The sequence below is a fragment of the Echinops telfairi genome, unplaced genomic scaffold (assembly GCF_000313985.2).
Source record: "Echinops telfairi isolate 266 unplaced genomic scaffold, ASM31398v2 ScPeMD7_7410;HRSCAF=8448, whole genome shotgun sequence".
Classification (NCBI taxonomy): domain Eukaryota; kingdom Metazoa; phylum Chordata; class Mammalia; order Afrosoricida; family Tenrecidae; genus Echinops; species Echinops telfairi.
Genome location: NW_022111310.1, coordinates 240655 through 259081, shown reverse-complemented (window position 1 = coordinate 259081; position 18427 = coordinate 240655). Strand labels below are relative to the sequence as shown.

Genomic DNA, 18427 nt, shown 5'->3' with positions numbered 1-18427 from the left:
TTTGAACTGCTGACCTTTCTGTTAGCAGCCCAATGCCTAACAACTAGATAGACCACCAGCACACCTACAGGGCTCCTCCTGGACAGAGAGGGAGGGAGGATAAAAATTAGAAAAAAATCTGAAATCATAAAAAAGACGAACCCTCTCCCCAGAATGTTACCCTAGATACCCTTCCAATCCTGGAACTGAACACCACCCCCACCCCACACACCCCTGATCAAATTTCAGTCAAATTGCAGACAGGCTTATAAAGTGAATAGTATCATCAGGAGGAATGCACTCAAGTGAAAATGGCTTTCAGACAGCATCTGACTTTACAAGGGGGGAGGAGAGTCAAACTCTACAGGTTCAAGGCCAGTTCCAACAAGGCGGAGGTCAGACTTACTATGAAACATTACCCTTCAACCTTCTTTACCTGTCAATTCTGACATAGTCCTTTTCTCCCAAAGCCATACTTTATTTTTCAGCTGGGTTCGAGAATTTGTTGCATTGGCCACACACAACTCAGAGAACACACTCATGATTCAGTGTTTTTTCAGGGAAGTTTAGCAAGGTACACTTCTGGACCAGAAATGCTCAAGATACAGTTTTCAGTCAGGACAGTCTCTTCTCTGCCATCCTATAGGCAGACCACTCTCTGGCCTTTGATTCTTTGATCCTCTAACCTTGGATGATATTACAAAGCTCTTTTAGCACTGCTACTAACGGCCCAAAGAACACTCCCCTGAGACATAAGTCTCAGCTGAAGGCTGACCCGTGGGCCTGCAAATGTAGATTACATGCCTGGTGGCACCTGATTCTTCTATAAGCCAGTCTCCAGCTTTTGCGTGTTTCATCACTCTTTCCCATCCTCTGGCTCTGGCTCTCCTCTGCTCCTCTGGGGTCACAGTTTTCTGCCTTTATGGGGCGGAAGTTTATGCTCAGTGTCCAAAGTTGATGATAGTAAGGTTCCCCCTTCCCATTTCTGAGTTGGTTCATTTAAAACCTAAGCGGTTTTAAATTGGCCAATCCCTCGTTAGAGTTCCAAATTTTTACAACCACAATTAACCCTGTTAGTAATCACTGGCAACTGAGTCTTACAATCCAATCAGCATCTTCCCTCACTTCCACTGACAGTCAGAAAAACAGGAAAAATACACTCAATTTTCATGGTCCCTGTCAGTCACTTGAGTGTGGTTACAAGACTATGGCCAGAAGAGCCCTGTCAAGTAGTTCACGGCACCACAGCTCCATGGAACCACAAGAGCAACATTTGTCCAGAGGTAGGAAAGGCCAGGAGCAAAGAGCGAATGGCAACAGGGAATCCAGGGCGGAAGTGAGCAGCGTTGTTACACAGAGGGGATTGCAACCAATGTCACCAAACAAAATGTCTATAGATGTTTTAGTGGCAATCTAATTTGCTCTGTAAACTCTTACCCCAACTGTAATAAAGTTTTTGAAAACTGTATGGTGTGGTGATAGTGTGGAAGGACATGAGAGATACTTTATAGTTACCTTTTATAAAAAGGTCCTTCAGATACTACATAAATAGTCCTTGATGTCTAGAAATACAACATTGAACACAAATACAAATATTATATTTACTATCTGGCAGACTATAACACTTGAGAGATGTATTTACGCAGTGTACTTCATAGGTGTATTTCCAGCAGTTCCTTTCAAATTTGCAAGATTGGGGATGGTTTCTGCAGTGAGGTCTCCCTTATACAGTATATGCCCTAAGATTATGCCTATTTCCATAGGTGGAAATAGGAAAAGGGCTTTGTGAGCCCTTTGGCATCGTGGGTGACGTGTTGGGTTGCTAAACTGCAAAGTCCACACTTGGAATCCACTACCTGCTCTTGAGGTTTTCATAAAAATACACAAGACTCTTGGGTTGCATGAGTCAGAATCGATTTGATGGCATTTCTCACCTGCTAACCAAAAGGCTGGAGGTTTGAATCCACTAGCCGTTCCATGTGCGAAAGGTGCTGACAGTCTACGTCCATAAAAATAAATTTAAGGCCTTGTAGACTGTATGGGACAGTTCTACTTTATCCTGTAGGGTTGCTATGAGTTATAATTGACCCGATGGGAATGGGTTAGGTTTTTGGCTTGTAATTAAACTACACAAATGTTTTAGCACTCTTCTGAGAAAGCCAGGTTTAATTTTCTAGAGAGCTTGTCCTCAAATAAGTGCCACATCAGCTGCCCGTGGAGCTGCCCCTCTTGTGTTAAATAGCTCTTTGTCACTCATCTGAGTAACTGAAAATGAGCAGTTTGTGGCACTTTGATTGTCCAGTGTCTCCTTCTTCTCATTGCATCCCAGTTGAAAATCTGAAATGCATATGAACACCTCTTTCATTCTTAAATGGGGTATGGTTGGGCAACCGAAGATCTAAGTAACGGTTTATTATTTTGCCTGATAGCATTAGAATTAGTAAATTGGAACATAATTTAGTTGTGTTAAAAAAAATCCTTTATTCCGATATTGAAGGCAACATCTATCCAAAGATGCCTCCACTTACTGTGTCTAGTACTGTGCTGTAGAATCCTAGCCAGTACAGGGAGAAAAGAAAAATAAAATGAATATATGTTGGAAAGGAAAAAACAACACAAAAAAGTTGGTAGTTTCTGCTCACAGGATTCTGTGGGTAGAAATGCCAAAGAAATTTAGATAAGCTAAATATTATTTAGTTTAACATTAAAAATTGAACGTACCGAATGTGAAAAACTTAGAATGAGCTTATGAAGAAAACTGTAAAGTCTTTAAGAAACTATGAAACATCATTGAAGAAAAATTGAGGTCCAGGTGAATAGAAAGTTATATTTTGTTCATAGATTGAAAATTAAGATTGTAAAGATATCAGTACTCAAAAAATCTCAAAGCCGATGTCATCAAATTGATGACCTATATGATGGCGTGTAATTGCCCCACAGGCTTTCCAAGGCTGTAACTCTTGAAAGTAGCGGATTTTCCCCATCATTCTCCCCAGAGCTGTGGGAGGGTTTAGATTGCTGACCGTCTGGGGTTAGCAGTTGTATATTTAATCATGTGCCACCAGGGCTCAAGGCCATTCCCAGGTCATCCCTTTATGCAGTGCAGCCCCAAGTGATATTCCAGAGATTTCTGTTTATGCTTGTTTTTGCTAGCTACAGAGAATCTGATGCTAAAATTCGCACGGAAGCTCAAAGTGGTTTAGAATGCGGATGTACTTTTGAAATGAGAGGAAAGAAGCAAAACAAAACACTTTACTTGATAAGGTCTTATAACGCTGACAGAATTACGATGACAGGATAATAGAGATCAGTGACTGCAGACACTGAACCTGGACACAGACCCATGTGTGTGTGGGCACTTGGCTTTAACAAGGAGCAGTGGGGGACATATATATGATGCCGGGTCAGTGGAGGACCATTTGAAAAAAAGGAAACTTGTATCTCGCCTTACCCAGAACTGTCTGTAGGTCTAAATCTGAAAGAAAATAATAAAAAATCTAAGCAAAGATTATGGGAGAATATCTTTATGATCTAAGTATACAGATTTCTTAAATAAAAGATTTAAGAACACCACCAAAACATTACCTAGCGGAAGAGAATTAAAGGTGGTTAGAGTTGTGTTTGTATGCCGTTAATGATCCAGAGAGAGAAAGGGTAGCACAAAGAAAGAGGAAGAATTGGTGGAGTCACAGCCGTGAAAAGAGGCAGGAGAGGAGGAGGTTTAGATCGCAAGAGAAGCAGATTTAGATTGGTTCAGTTGATGATTAGTTTCCTAAGTTCTAAAACTCCATGTGGTTGAATTTTGTGCAGTGAGGGTGCTCAGGAAGATTTGCCCTTCTTCCCATGTATTATGATGACAGGGCTTTAGCATAAATAATCCCGGTGAATAACTGCCTAACACCTGTAGAATTGATAAGTTTTTATTTTAATAACTTCTTCCAGTTTCCACTCTTTATGAAAGCCATATTTAGAGGGTAGCCAAGGAATCAGAGTTCTTGAAAATCTCTCTATAAGCAACTAATTTTTCGTACAAGTGCTGTGATAGTCACCAGCTACATGTGGTTGGTTGTTGAATCTGATTATGTTATTAGTTGCAGTAGACACATTTCTTTTTTTTTTTTGCAGTAGACACATTTCTAGTGCTGAGTAGCCACATGTAGTTGGTGGATAGATGGTACAGATGTAAAGCATGCCCATTACTGATGAAAGTTCTATTGACCATTTCCCAACAAAGCTTCCTACCTATATGTAGGAACTCCAAATAGGAATTGGTAGTTCGCCTGGGCTCTAACTGCACTATTATGTGTTCCAGGGGTAAGGAGGTCCGTCTGGGACGCAGTAGCCTACCTTATAGCCTATCCCCTCAGGTGTATATTGAGAGGGCACCAAATTTCCTGTTAGGAAATTACGGAACCGAACCCGCAGCATAGGTTTTCACACTATCCAACCTAGAGGTTATCACAGCAGTTTATACTTAGACTTCCTGGATAAAGATTTCAGAGCCCAAATAGCCGAGTCTTAACCATTTGAGAAAGATTCTTAGGATTTTGTTCCCCAGGGGGTGGCTGAAACCTAGATTTCGCATAAGCTTATGAGTAGGGAACCATGAGGGACTGTAATAGATCATACTCCCAAGATTTGGCACTTGGAAAATCTTGACTTAGGATCAGACAACTCCCAAGGATTCCCTCCCCTGTGATGGGTGTATGGAAGCTTGTTCAACTGACATTCTGACGGAGAATCTGTCATGCTGTGTGAAGTCACGGCAGCAGAGCAAGGATTGTGATATTGGAAATGCATTACATTTGTTGCACCTGAAAGTGTGCTTGTGGCTTTTGACTCTGTTTCATGAAATGTTATTTTCAATTCATTTCATGACATTTAAATGTAATTCTCTAAACTGGGTACTTTGGAAGACTGGCAGTCTGGGCTACATAATGGGAGCGTAGCGCTAGGAGACAGGACATGTCCACAGGGGCTATGTTAGCTCATTGCAGTTTCACTTAATCCAGAGAGCATAAACCCTGTGATGTTATTGCTGGAGCGTGGATGAAGCACATGCTGTTGGGTGTCAGGCATTAGGTTTTGGTCTTCTGGTTGCAGTCTAAACTGAGTCCAAGTGCCCAGTCTGTGGGTACCACAGACGTATATAAATAATTACCATATGGGCCCTGCAACACTCTTTTCATTTGTTCCTCTTTTTCTACCTTGGCAGTTTAAGGCCCACAGAAGGAAGGAGATTAGCAGTAAACATCTCGAAAATAATGATGGCAACATATGTTGGATACAATTGATGTATGGATTGTTAGAAGAGTTGTAAGAACACGCCCCCCCCCCAAAAAAACCCAACAACACACCAATTAGTTTTCTGCCCACTGCTCTTTAATATTTTTGCTTTGTCACACCAACACACAGCCATAGAGTTGAATCCATTATCTAATTCCTGTCTGCTTAAAAGAATGCCAGCTCTTCCATAATGCACCCCCACTCCCAGCCCTTCTGCCCTGCGGTTCTACTTGTGTCTCTTCCTACTACTTGCTGTGGTATTGTGGAAGGTCTTCTTTAGTTAACAGTTTGAGCTCAGGAGAGCCCGATCTCATTGCCTGCACCGCATGCATTAAGCCTTTTTACTATTTGTACCTACTGCCATTTAGTCGATTCCGATTTAGTGACCCCGTAGGGCAGTGTAGATCTCTGCCCGAGAGTTTCCGAGACGCTTTAATGGAGTAAAAAGCCCGTCTTTTCCCGTGGAGACGTTAGTGTTTTCGAACTGCTGACTTTGAGGTTAGCAGTCCAACCATGCACAACTTGGGGTCCAGGTACCTGCTTGCTGTTTTGCTAAATCTTTGACTAATATCTCGAAACACCAAAAATAGCCCACTGCCATGGAGTGGGTTCAAACTTAGCAGCCCTGCATCGTTTCTGGGGCCGTAGATCCTGGGGACAGCGGCTTCATTTTTCGCCGGTGGAGTAGCTGGTAGACTAGCGACCTCAGCGTCACCAGGTCTCCTTAATCTTCTCCCCATCAATAACAATTGCTACCTCTTGGGCCACACATTACCAAGTGAGAAGTAAGGGAGGTTAGTTTGTTTACTGGCGTTTGGAGGCGGGAAGTACAAAGCAGTCGCTGTAACTTAGGGAGAGAAGACCAACTAGGACTCCACGTCGTGGGCCTCGGCCGAGTCGCGGCCTTGTTGGCCGGGGCTGCGCGGTGGCGCTGCGCGACTGGCTCGGCAGCCGGAACTAGCCCGAAAAGGCGCGCCTCCTCCCCAGCGGGGTGAAAACAAAGGGGGCCCGGCGGAGGGGGCGGGGCGGCTTTGCGGAGCCCCGAAGTGGCCGGGGCGTGTGCTGGCGCTTCCAGCGGCGAGGGGCGTCGACTGCGCGCGCAGCGGAAGGTAGTGCGCCGGCGCGCGGCGAGGCCCGGCCCGAGACTCGGCCGCGGGGGCGCGCGGGGCGGGGCGCCCCCTCGTGCGGTGGGGGGACGGGACGGAGTCGAGGCACGGGCAGTTGGGGCCTGCGGCCCGAGATGAGGCCCCCGACGCGTTAGCTGGCTCGGTCAGGCCTGGCCGTGCTGCGTCGTTTCCTGGCGCGGCCCGTGTAATGGTGCCGGGAGGAAGGAAGCGCCGTGACAGTGCCTCCGCCGCAGTCCGTGCTTCGGGGGTGAGGAGGCCCGGGGACAGCGGATCTGGCGGCTGGCGGGGCTAGCGGTCACAATAGGAGGCGGTGGCCCAGTACGGAGCCGCGGGAGCAGCTGCGCAGGGCGCAGCCTCCCCTCGCAGGTACTGGCCCCGGTGGCCGTTGGTTCCCATGTGGAGTTGGGCCCGGCAACTGGGCGGAGGAGGATTGCTTGCCTGGTGCTTGGTGGGGAGCTCGGGCACCGGGCCCTCTTTGTTCAGGGGCGGCGAGGAGATGCGGCTGTGACCAGCAGGAGCCGCCGGCCTGCCACCGGCCCCTGGCAGATAGCCTAGTTCTATGGCTCCCTCCTTTTCTTCCGAGGCGCAGGTGAAATGATGTCACCCATGAGAACGCGGAACCCGATCGGAAGGGTCCTTCAGCTGTCGCGGCCTTCTAGGTGGACTGCGTTTTATTCTTAGGGAATGGAAATCCTTCCTTTCAGGGCCGAACAATGAGAGAGGTTGGTTTTTGAACTCAGAGTTTTTGGGGTTAATGTGAGCCAAAGAGAATCAAGGTTTTGCTTCTGTGTGTAAGGTTTGTAAGGAACACCGCATCCATTAATGGATGTTGGGGGGGGGGAAATGCGACTGGGAAGATGTGTGGTTTTTTGCCCAGGGAAAAGTAGAGTATGTAATTATTCTACCTTAAACAAAAACCCAATACTTCCCTTTTCATTTTTGATTCCTAAATGGTGGGCGTAAGGTGTGGAAATTGAAGTATCAGGTAGTACCCGATTTAGGAGTCTCCCCTTGCTGAGACTTTGCCTTTCCACCCCAGCTGTACTGAACCAGAGCCTACATTTTGGCAAGATTCTTAAGAATCACCTGGGGCTCTTGTTAAGCTCTGGTTCTCTATCTCAGAAGTGAGTTCATCCTATTTTGATGTCAAAGGCCTTTTGTCAGTATCTTTGGACATCTAATAATGGTGATTTCAGCAAACTTAAGCACTGCTGCTTTGTGTGTGGTTCCCCAGTGCAGACTGTTGATGCCAGCAGGGGGTCCTGCCAGTGGATATAAGGGCTACCTGTCTATTCAACTTTTTATTCACAGTCGTGTGTTAACTTGCAGGCACTATAGTAATCAAGTTTACCAAATGCCCCTTAAAATAGCAAACATCTCTTGTAACGCTTTCCATTTAAAAGTAAAAATAGTTTCGTACAATTTTCATGAAATCAGAATTTTCTAAGATCTAGAGGCATTTGGCATCAAAGTAAGATTGTACCCGTTTTTAAACACTATAGCCTGAAGAAATAGGACTTCTTTGCCTGGTAACAATACAAGACTAAATACAGGTGCCAGATGAATTTTGGAAACGTGCAACATCAAAAGATTATTATTAAACTGGGTTTTGAACTGGGAGATGATGCCACTTCAGGCACCATCTTTTGATAGCGGGGCACCATCAGCTTTCTTGATCACATTTGCTTATGCACCCATTTTGTCTTCAGCAATCATGTCAGGAAGTTGAGCATCACAGAATGCTGGACTGTTAGAAAAACTGTTCTTGCATAGGAGTGCTTGAGTTGAGGCCCAATGTCCATCTGCTACCTTAACAACATAAATATATGTACATAGATCTATTTCCCTCTCGTTATATATAATATATTTACATATGTACATGCCTGTTTTAGACCTATAAATGTCCTTTGCCCCCTAGTTCTTTCCTCTCTTTTACGGAAGTCAGTTTTAAGTTAATTGCACTAATTTTCTATAGGACTATTTCTCCGTGGATTGGTGCTTTCAGGTTGATGATAATGAATAAACTTCCACAAAGCAACAGTGGGGCCTCAGCTCCCCTTTTGTTGGGCTTAAATGATCTCTGTGGTTCTTCCACGCTTGATACATGAGACTCAGCATCATAGTGTAGAGTGGTAGAATAATAGCATCAGACGAAGCATTAATCTGTGTCAGATAGCCAGACTCTAATTGTGAATATCTGTGGACATTTATACTTGGTCAATTTAGAAAGATGGTTTAATTATCTTCTTATGTTTTCTTTTCAGTTTAAAGTCTGTTCTATCTTTTGCCTTCTATTTCCAGTGTATTCTATTTGTGTCTGTTGGCATAGGATCTTAAGTTGACTGATTATTTCCCATTAAGCATACATATAACATCAGTTTTTTACTCTACTTTGACTTATTTAACTTGCTTTCCTTTTCTTTGGAGAGGGTAAACATATTGTAAACTCTGGAGCTTGTAGTTCATTCATTCCACATATATTTACTAAACAACCTCTAAGACATTGTTTATTTGGAAGAGATCAAGTTAATCTTCAATTTATTTAATAAACTAACACAATTTTGGAGTAAACAAATAAAGGTCTTCATACATAAGTCTCACCCGGTCCTCCAACTCTTAACATTTTTTCATGTTCCTTTTTATAAGCATCTGAAAACTTTACTTTCTTCCGCTTCTTTAACTAGGTTAGTTGCTATTGAACCAGTCCCAGCTCATGGTGACTTAATGGGTGCAGAGTAGAGTTGCACTCACTGCCCTCATTTAGTGCCCTACAATTGTACCCCCCAACACTAGAGGTCTTTGAGGGCAAAGACTCTTTTCCCCATAGTATTCATAGCATCTAGTATAATTCCTGGTAGAGATGTAATTGAATGACTCAGCAGTAAGCTATTTAATAAGTAAACTAAAGAGCTCAGTCACAAGTCATCTTTTTTGAAAATTGTGAGACCTACAGTTCTATTTATAAGGTACATACAGTACCATTTTACTAGTGGTTTGGATTGGTCACTGTCTAGAAATTGTCAAAACGGTGTATGTAATTAGTAGAGAGCAAGTCTTGAAGGAGGTACTTAAGAGCTGTCTTAAACTATGAACCTAAGTAAAATGAGAAGGTTAAATCTTTGAGGAGAGAAGAATCTTTGCAGCAAATCAGGATTGTGGAAAGTATTTTAAAAATTATATAATTTTTGCACCCTTAGTGATACTTTATGGGACCTGGGTGGGTCAGGCTGAGAGGTCTATAACGTTTTACCAACCCCGAATCTGCTCTGTGCCAGAAGTGCATGGGCCCAGATTATTGGATATCTCTTATAATAAAATTAATGCAGATGAAATTTGGAAACAAAATTTAACCTTGAGTGTGATGCAGTCTTTTTTTTTTTCCCTTTCTGTTTTACCTTTTTGGTGCTGTGTAACATACTCTCACAAATATAGCAACTTAAAAACACCCAAATGTTACCTAACAGTTTCCATGGTTTCAGGAAGTGTGATACAGTGTAAAGAAGCCTGTTGGTGCTGTCTGTTGTTGGGCTGCTAACTAAAAAGTTGGCTGGTCCACACCCCCAGCCACTCCACAGGAGAAAGGTGGGGCTGGCTGCTGTCTGTCATATAGATTCACAGAAGCTCGGGAAACCCTATAGGGGGTGACTGTGAGTCAGAATTGACTTGGTGACAGTGGGTGTGAATACAGTTGTTTTGAGTTCTATGTGAGAGTCTTGGCTGAAGCTGTGGTTTCTTCTGAGATGCAGTCTTCTTCCAGGCTCACTGGTTGTTGGCAGAATATGACTCTTAACGTTGTAGGCCTGATAGCCATTTTTTGCGAGCTGGTGACTGCTCTCAGGCCCCTGTCACCTGCTCTTCCATATGCCTTCTCAGCACATCTTCAGAGATGCCAAAAGGATCTCTTCAGGCAGGCCTTTACAGTCTTTTGTTTAATGAACTTTCTCTGAGTAAGTCAGGGTCACCCCAGGGGTTCTCCATTTTTGACTACAGGAAGAAAAGGAATGTTTGGAAACTGATTGTGGTATGAGATATGTAGTAACTCCCGATTAATAATAAATAAATTTAAATTTAAAAAAGAATTCCCTGATGTAGAATCGGTCAAATCTGAAAAATCTTTTCACCTTAGTCATAATTTAATCCAGTCATGATAATGACAATTCAGAGCCCCACCCATGCTCGAGGAGAGGGGATGACACCTTGGTGTACACCACGGCCTGGGGCTTTGGGGGCTGCCTTAGAATTCCTCCTACATTGTACTCCACCACATACTTATACTCAAAATGGTCTCGCTGAGATTTTTGTTGTTGTTTTTTAGTCAAACTCCCCTTCATCCAGCTTTATTGGATAGTTTAAAATTACATTTCTATTTAGTAGGACTTCAGTAGCTTTTTCCATCTGACTTTTAAAAATTGATTACTGTAAATGAAACAGTTGTCTAAGTGATACAGTATTCAAAAATCTTGATTTCTGAAAATGTATTTCTTTGCAATTCCTGAACAAGCTCCAAATTATGCCAACTCTGAGTATCGATGTTTATTCTGGTCTTTAGATTTAAGTCTTTGAGAAAAAAATATGTTCTAAACCTTTGCCATCACCATGTATATGATTACTCAGCATCAACTCTGTGATGAAGTTGTTCCTGTTTAGACTTTTATCCTGAGTTCTCTCTCGCATAGTCATGTTTTTCTTTGTTTGCTCCCACAAAACTATGTTCTATGTAGAGCCTGACTTGATGTTGTAGCTACTGAGGTCAGACAATCCCAAGGCCATCATGATGCTAAAATTAAAGTTATTTACAGAAGTTCATGGACACTTCCATAATTGCTTTTAGCTCTTACATGGGAACATCTCAAGAGACCCAGAATGAGCCTGATGGTCTCTTTCCCCATTCATTAATCCCTTATTCACCAGTGGCATGGAAAGGGGATTCTTTAACAAAGCATTATGCATAACACCTGTACCAAACTAAACATAAACTTTTTTTGTAGTTAAATGCAGAAAGTTGATTCTTCCCCCACCCCTTTCCTCCTTTTACATGGCAAGTAAAGCTCACTGGCCTGGGAGTAGCCTCTGTCTGCCAACCTTTGGCCAGTGAAGAGGATTTAGAGAAAAGAATACAACCATGAATCAAAAAGGAGGGGTGACAAAGGAAAACAATGAAGCGGTAGCCTCACTTGTGCATTCCCGTGCAAGGCGCCCTGATTCGCCACAGCGGTAGCAGTTGACTTCGCTTGCCTTGCTGCAGTTGATGGCTACATGACTCGTTTCAGCACACCTGTAACACTTCACTTTGGTGCAGTCTTTTTGAATGTGTTCAAATTCTCCACAAGAGTAGCACTTCAGCTCACCAGCATGGTCACAGCCAGGAGCCAGATGGCCTGGTTTTTCACAGTTGTAGCAACACTGCTCTCTGTCTCTCTTGGGCTCCTTGCAGTCCTTGGCAAGGTGACCACCTCTACCGCAGTTAGAGCAGGCATCCTCCTGAAGATCACAATCCTTGGCAAGATGACCAGATTCATCACGACAACAGATGTCTGGAAGAGACGAGGAAACAAACCGGAAACCTCTGCTGCGGCTTCCTCTGCTACGGCTTCTCATTCCATGACCATGGCCTCCTCCAGTAGGGCATTCCCGGGCCCAGTGACCAGATCGCTCACACTGGAAGCATTCTGTACTGCTCATGGCTGCAGTTAGGTTTCTTTCAGCGTCTGCAGCGGAGGCTTGGACGCAGCCTGGTGAAAGCGGCTCTCAAGATAGAGACTGTTTTTTTTGGCCTGTATAAAATTTTATCTTACCCAGTGGGGGACACCTGGTTTTGATCAAGCCTACCTATCGTTTTGCCTGAGAGGTATATAAACTACATGGTTTGAATATAGCTTTTCTCTATTGTTTTCCCCCTCCCCTTTTATAGACAAACGGAGCTTTTGATCAAAGGGCATTGTTGGTTAGAGGATATGCTTGAAAATACGCGTGGCCTTTTATGGCAAACATATTTTTACAAAAGATTGAAAAACAAAGGAGGAGAAGCTGGACTCGACTTCTTTTTTTTCAAGCCAACTTACTGTACTCATTGGTTTTTAAGACTGCTACTCAAATTGTATGCTGTGGCCATGGTAGTTTGAAGACAGATGGCGACGGCAAAGATATCAACTGCAAACTGCAGTGTGGAAAAAAACGAATGTTAAACCTGTATAGTGAAACCAGGAGATAGATGAGGCTATCTGCTTTCAGAAAGATTTACAAACTTGGCGACCTTACATAAGGTTGGGGTTTGGGAATATAGAAAAGCAGATCATTTTGCGGAGCAGAGGATTGCTTTCAAGTGGTGAAAGAACTTAGATTAGTGAGGTGCCAGGGACGTGAAATACCCCCTTCTTGATTTAGTCCACTTTCAGATACAAAGCTCTTGCCTGTGTTCTAATTTGTGCCTAGATGCTGGCATTGAAACATTGTCCTGGAGTTGGCTGTTTGTGTTTGTTTTACTACTAGAATAAGCTTCTTGAGGATGGCAGCCAGGTTTTACCGTCTTTCCTAAGAGGAATACATTTTTAAGTGCCTTTCCCCATGTGATTCTCCTTTACTCCTACCAAGAGAGGCATGCAATTTGTTTGTTTACTTGGCTCAAAGCCCTTGTGGGGTAGCAGGTTACTTGTGCAATGGGTTGTTCACCACAAAGTCAGCAGTTCAAAACCACCAGCTGCTCCTTGGAGTAAGACAAGGCATTCCACTCCCTAAAGGAGTTCAACAGTCTGGTGAATGAACTCAGTGGCAGTGAAAGCAAACCAGAAACAAAAAAATTACAGAAGGGACTAGGGGATAGTAGCATCATGAGCATCTCACAGTCTGGTCTCTACCTACTTCTGGCTACTTCCTTCCTTTAGTATGTCCAGCCATACGGAATATTTGGGGTTACTGACTACACAGCTCTTGCCAATTACTTCTCCATAGCACCCCCAGTGTCTGTTTGTACCCTAGTACTCACACATTGATTTACTTTGTGTAGTATACACTTGAAGGTAGGAAACTATATCTGTCTTTTCGGTTTCTACCAGGTTCCTGTTACCTGGTGGACGCATTGATGTGTAACTGAGTAAATGGACAAAGCATTGCAATTCTGACAGCCTCAGAGGACATGATCTGGAGTCCTCAGTGTAGAGTCAAGCAAGTCTACAAACCTTACCCCCCAAGGAGTAGTTCCCTCAGCACAGAATAGGTGATGTTCATGATGGTAACGAAGTCATTAAAAACGCACAGATTAAGTACATTTACGTAGCAGTTTTACATTTGGGCTTAAGGTGATTAACCCACAGTCAAGTCAAGCATTAAAAACATGCAATCACTTACTTTGGGGCTTATGATCTTGCCTTTTTATTCCTTAGGAAAATCAGGCAAACTCTTCAGTTTTTCAAACCTGTGATTGCTATTGAAATTTGCTTGTCATCTTTCTTTGGCATGACTATTTGGAAAGTTAACTAAAAAATAGATTAAGAAAAGCTGTTCATCTTAGTCAAGGCAGACACTAATCTTTTTGTACTTATGATACACGGGTTTATTTTGGATTTTCCTAATGTGAAACCTGTTTCTTAGGATTTCAGCTTTGCCACCACCAAGAAAGGTATCAATAGGTACCAGTTACCTGGCAAACAGGAAGCTCTTGGGTTCTTGAACAGTGCTGTTTGGCCTGAAAACGTTGTTTTAAGAGTGTTCCATTGCCAGAACCAACCTTTGCCACCCGTTGTTTTTAGGTTTAACAGAATTCACCCATACCTAGAAAACCTGGACTATCTTTCATAGTCATGACTCCACATTGGTGCGGCTAGCCATGAACTATCCTTTTCTTCTTCCTCTTTTTCCCAGATTTCTCCCGGGGCCAATTCAGCACCTCTACCTGGCCATCCTAACAAGGTGATTTGTGAAAGGGTGAGACTTCAGAGCCTGTTCCCTCTCCTCCCAAGTGATCAGAACACTACCGTTCAAGAGGATGCTCACTTCAAAGCTTTCTTCCAGGTTCTTATACATTTACCCTTTCCCTCCTTAGTGCTGAAGGTCACAGAGACAGTCAAGGTGATTTCTAGGAAGGCTTGAAACAAAAATCCTAGTATCTTATTTTCTACTGTATGTGGGAATGCGTATCCTTCTTAGAGGACTTCTTTAAATAGAGGTTGTATTTTAGCCTGCTATTCTGAAGAATATGTGTCTTCTCTTGAGTTGCTGCTGTTTATTGTTTGAACACCTGATGTTCTCATGTTTCATCTTTTGCTCTTAATTATCTTTTTATGACAAGTTCTATAGCACAGCAGAAGAAAAAGAATATGTGAAATCGTGTAGGAGAGGAAAAATGGAAGCATGTGATACATTTTAAAAAATAATCATGGCTTCCTTGCTTAGCACTTTGAGCTTGGCAATAATGTTTATTTCGGAGGGAAAAACCTAGTTACTTGCCTTCTGGGACTTTGGGTAAATTGTGGTTACGTTTTGAAAAGCAAAATCCAAGACTGAGTGAGTGGATTGAGCTGTTAATAGGTTTTTAGCAGCATTACTGTGATCTACCCACATACATTATTAGATGTCAAATTTGAATCACCCAGCAAAGTGTGTTTTCTGAATAGAAGCTCTGTTAACTACTATCACATAAGAAACAGATTGACAGGTTGTTAGAGTTGTGTGCCAAGGCCTGTGTTTATACTTGTGTTTATTAACCTGAGATAGATGGAGGCTGGGAATTTTGGGACAGAGCCAGCTCGTTTTCTGTTTTGTGGAGTGACCAGTTGCCTGGAACCAGTTCTGAAAGGAAGGTGCTTTGCGATATGTTAAGTTGAAGATGTATAATATCTGGGAATAGCTGTTGTAGTTGATCCTGGCCTCTGCTAACTGGTATTTCTTGTTGGAACCCATTTCAGGTTCTAGGCTTAGTGCTTTGCATGCATATCCTTTTGCTTTTCACACTCAAACTCAGCATTGATGGTTTTCTAGATGAAGTAGGCTCTGTGAAAATTCATTGAGGTGTCCAGATCACCTATATCTAAATTCAGCCCTGACCCAACCCACTGTCATTGAGTCTATTCTCACCTGTAGTGACCCTGTAATTAAAACGGCTGTCCCAAACAGACTGCTTCATCTTTATCTTATGACTCCGCTGCTGGCTTTAAGCCACTAACTTTCTGGTTTGCAGCCCAATGCTGAATCCATTGTGCCACCAGAGTGCCCTCAATCTCATATCTTGTTTGTATTAGCAGAGCAGAGCTCATATCAAATTACTTTTAGATACCAGTAGGTATTTCTGTAAACAGTGCCTCATATATTAGAGACATAGTTACTGGTACATCTGTTTTGATACAGCATCAGTCTGCAGTAGCTTCTGATTTAGTAGAGACCAGTAGCTAAGGAAGCTGACGATGGTACCTTCATTACTATCATCAGTTATTTGGTTCTTTGTAGGGAGGACCCTAAACCAAACAAAACCAACCAAACAAAACCAAACGTACTGCGATGGAGTTGACTCTTTCTTATAGTGACCCTGGTAGGACAGGGTAGAACTGCCCTGCGGATTTCTGAGACCCACTCTATGGAAGTAGAAAGCCTCGTCTGTCTCCCAGGGAGCAAGCAGAGGACTTTGCAGCTAGCAGCCCGACTCGTAACCCGCTACAGCACCAAGGCTCCTTTGTAAGTGCCCTCACTCACCCACTGCCATCAAGTCAATTCTGACTCATAGCAACCCTGTAGGACATGGGTAGAACTGTATCTGTGAGTTTTTGAGCCTCATCTTATTTTCTTCTGCAGTGACTGGTGGTTTCGAACTTTGGACTTGAAGTTTGCAGCCCAACCAACGCATAACCACCATGCCCTCATGTGGGCTCTAGGGGATGCAAATTGGTTTGCTCTTAACTACCAGCCCAAAGTTTTTGGTTCAAACACTGCTTCTGTAAGATAGCACCAAGAAAACCTTGCGGAACAGTTCTGTCTGTACAGGCGAGTGACCATGAGTCAGAATCCATTTAACAGCAAGGGTTTTTATTGTTCGGTTTGCGGGAGATGCAAGTGCTCATCCTTCCTTTGAAGTGCCGGGCATTGAGTCAATGTAACTTCAGAAAATTGCCAGATGCAATAGGTTGAGACCCTTATTTTGAAAGTGAAAGAACCGGTTCGACTTGAAGATTGCGGTAAGGTGAAAGATACTAAATTTTCATTTATAGTCTTAATTTAACTTAAGAATTTACTTCAGAGAGACCCTCACGTATTTTGCCCACCCGTTGGAGATCATGAAAGGTTTTACTTCGTTAGTCCTTTCTTCTTACACCTTTAGGATACTGATGCTATCAATTAATGATGATGCCAAAATGGGGTGTCATTTGTATGTCTCATCACCATAAAACTTAAGTTACCACACAAAAAGGAGAATCCACTCACCCACCTCCTCTCCCCAGAAAGTTGTTCCCTAATGTTTTATGCTTCCAACTCCTGTCTTCTGTACCGACCAGTAAGTCTCTCTCACTTCTCTACTTTTTTCTTCTTTTGGAGTACTCCCATTTGAACAGACTCCTACCTCTTTACACTTTGAGTTTGATGACCCTCTTTACTTCCTTGTTTTAGCTCACCTCTGGTCTAAGGATACACTTTCTTTACAACCTTCTCACAAGATAAACTTTTGGGTTTGCCACTTGAAGGATTTGGGGGTATGTGACTAGTGAGGAGAATGATCATAAATCAAAACCAAGCCACTACCGTGGAGGTGATTCTCACTCTTAAGTGGTCATAAAAAAGAAGGAAGTGTTATTCTCCTGGATCTTTACTGTGGTTACCGCCTCCTTCCTTAAACGTAAAGCTTACCTTCTTTTTGAGGGTGTGTGTGTGTTCAGATGTATTTTTTAGTCGCTGTCCGTATTTATTGAACACTTTAATACTTTTCTTCTTTTTTATTGTTTTATATTATGTCTAGTGAAGATTTCTCCTTAGTTGCAAAAAAAGACTTTCAAATTTTGCATGAAGATTACAAAATACTGCCTACGTGCAAGTTATGAAGGATAGAGCTGACAGTTATATATAATAATAAAACTTGCCACCCAACTTAGAAATAAACCATTACCAACCAGTACATTGGTACTTGAGTAAATTGGCACTAAATTTTACATTTAGTATCCTTTTGCTTTTCTTTATGGTTTTAAATACATTTAATTTTGCTTGTTGCTGAACTTAGTATATAATTACAGTATACTTAATTATGTAGTTTTTACATAATTTTGAGCTTCATTCATACTGCAGCATGTGGCTACTGGTTTTATACCAGTATGCTTTTAGTCTGCTATTAATTATTTGGAAATCCAGTAGTTTATTCCCTCTCATTTGATGGACATTTGAATAGTTTCCAGTTTACTTCTGTTATGATGGACATTGCCACCATGAATATTTTAATATGTGTTTCCTGGTACACACATAGTTGTTATTTTAATGGTTATATAATAGTAATGGCTTTGTGTGTTCATTGCTTTGGGTTTTCTCCTTGAAAGTCATTACTTTAGATATATTTGTATCTCTATGAAAATAAACTCATTTTTAAAATAGAATCAAGTTGTGCCCTATACTTTTTTAATTAAATTAAAGTTTTGTCCATTTAATAAGCAGTAGCAATTATCCTTCTAGGGTATAGTCCTGTGGCTCTTGACAAAACAAATGTGAGGAGCTGATAGCAAAGTAGAAAGCAAATGTTTTGAGAATGATGATGTCAACAAATGTACAAATGTGCTTGACACAATGGATGCATGTGTGGATTGTGATAAGAGTTGTACGAGCCCCAATAAAATGATCTAAAAAAAACAAACAAACAACCCCCCCCCAAACAAACATGACATTATCACTGTCAAGATACAGAATGGTTTCAGCACCCTCTGAAATTCCCTCATGTTTCTTTGTATCTTTCATTCTTTTATCAGGTTTCCCTTATTACCAATTAATTCTCAATTGTGGCTAAAATCATATGCTTTCATAAAGTGGTCATGTACATTGTGTTGAACTTGAATTTCATGTCTAATATAGCCCTT

At 42.3% G+C, this 18427-nt stretch overlaps 2 protein-coding genes across 8 annotated transcripts in view; one reads left to right on the top strand and one right to left on the bottom strand.

The window, feature by feature from the left end:
- The window catches only part of RNF38 (ring finger protein 38), a 58897-nt gene that overhangs the window by 11904 nt on the left and 28566 nt on the right, over positions 1–18427 (top strand). The window contains exons 1-2 of one of the 7 annotated variants that reach the window (XM_045296584.1): positions 6652–6758; positions 14250–14297. Coding sequence is in view for 2 of the 7 variants with exons in the window: in XM_045296581.1 (XP_045152516.1) it covers positions 7106–7114; positions 14250–14399 (159 nt within the window). In the remaining 5 variants the exon portion in view is untranslated. Of the gene's footprint in view, positions 1–6651; positions 6759–7092; positions 7115–14249; positions 14400–18427 lie in introns of those variants that run through there. The other 6 variants (XM_004711018.3, XM_045296581.1, XM_045296585.1 and 3 more) reach the window with 6 other exon arrangements.
- Positions 11520–12074, bottom strand: LOC101662797 (CCHC-type zinc finger nucleic acid binding protein-like). The gene has a single exon (XM_045296630.1). The coding sequence runs from the start codon at positions 12072–12074 to the stop codon at positions 11520–11522; it is 555 nt and encodes a 184-aa protein (XP_045152565.1).

Excerpts from the sequence above, each read along its gene's own strand:
- LOC101662797 (XM_045296630.1), bottom strand. The coding sequence starts at position 12,074 with ATGAGCAGTACAGAATGCTTCCAGTGTGAGCGATCTGGTCACTGGGCC.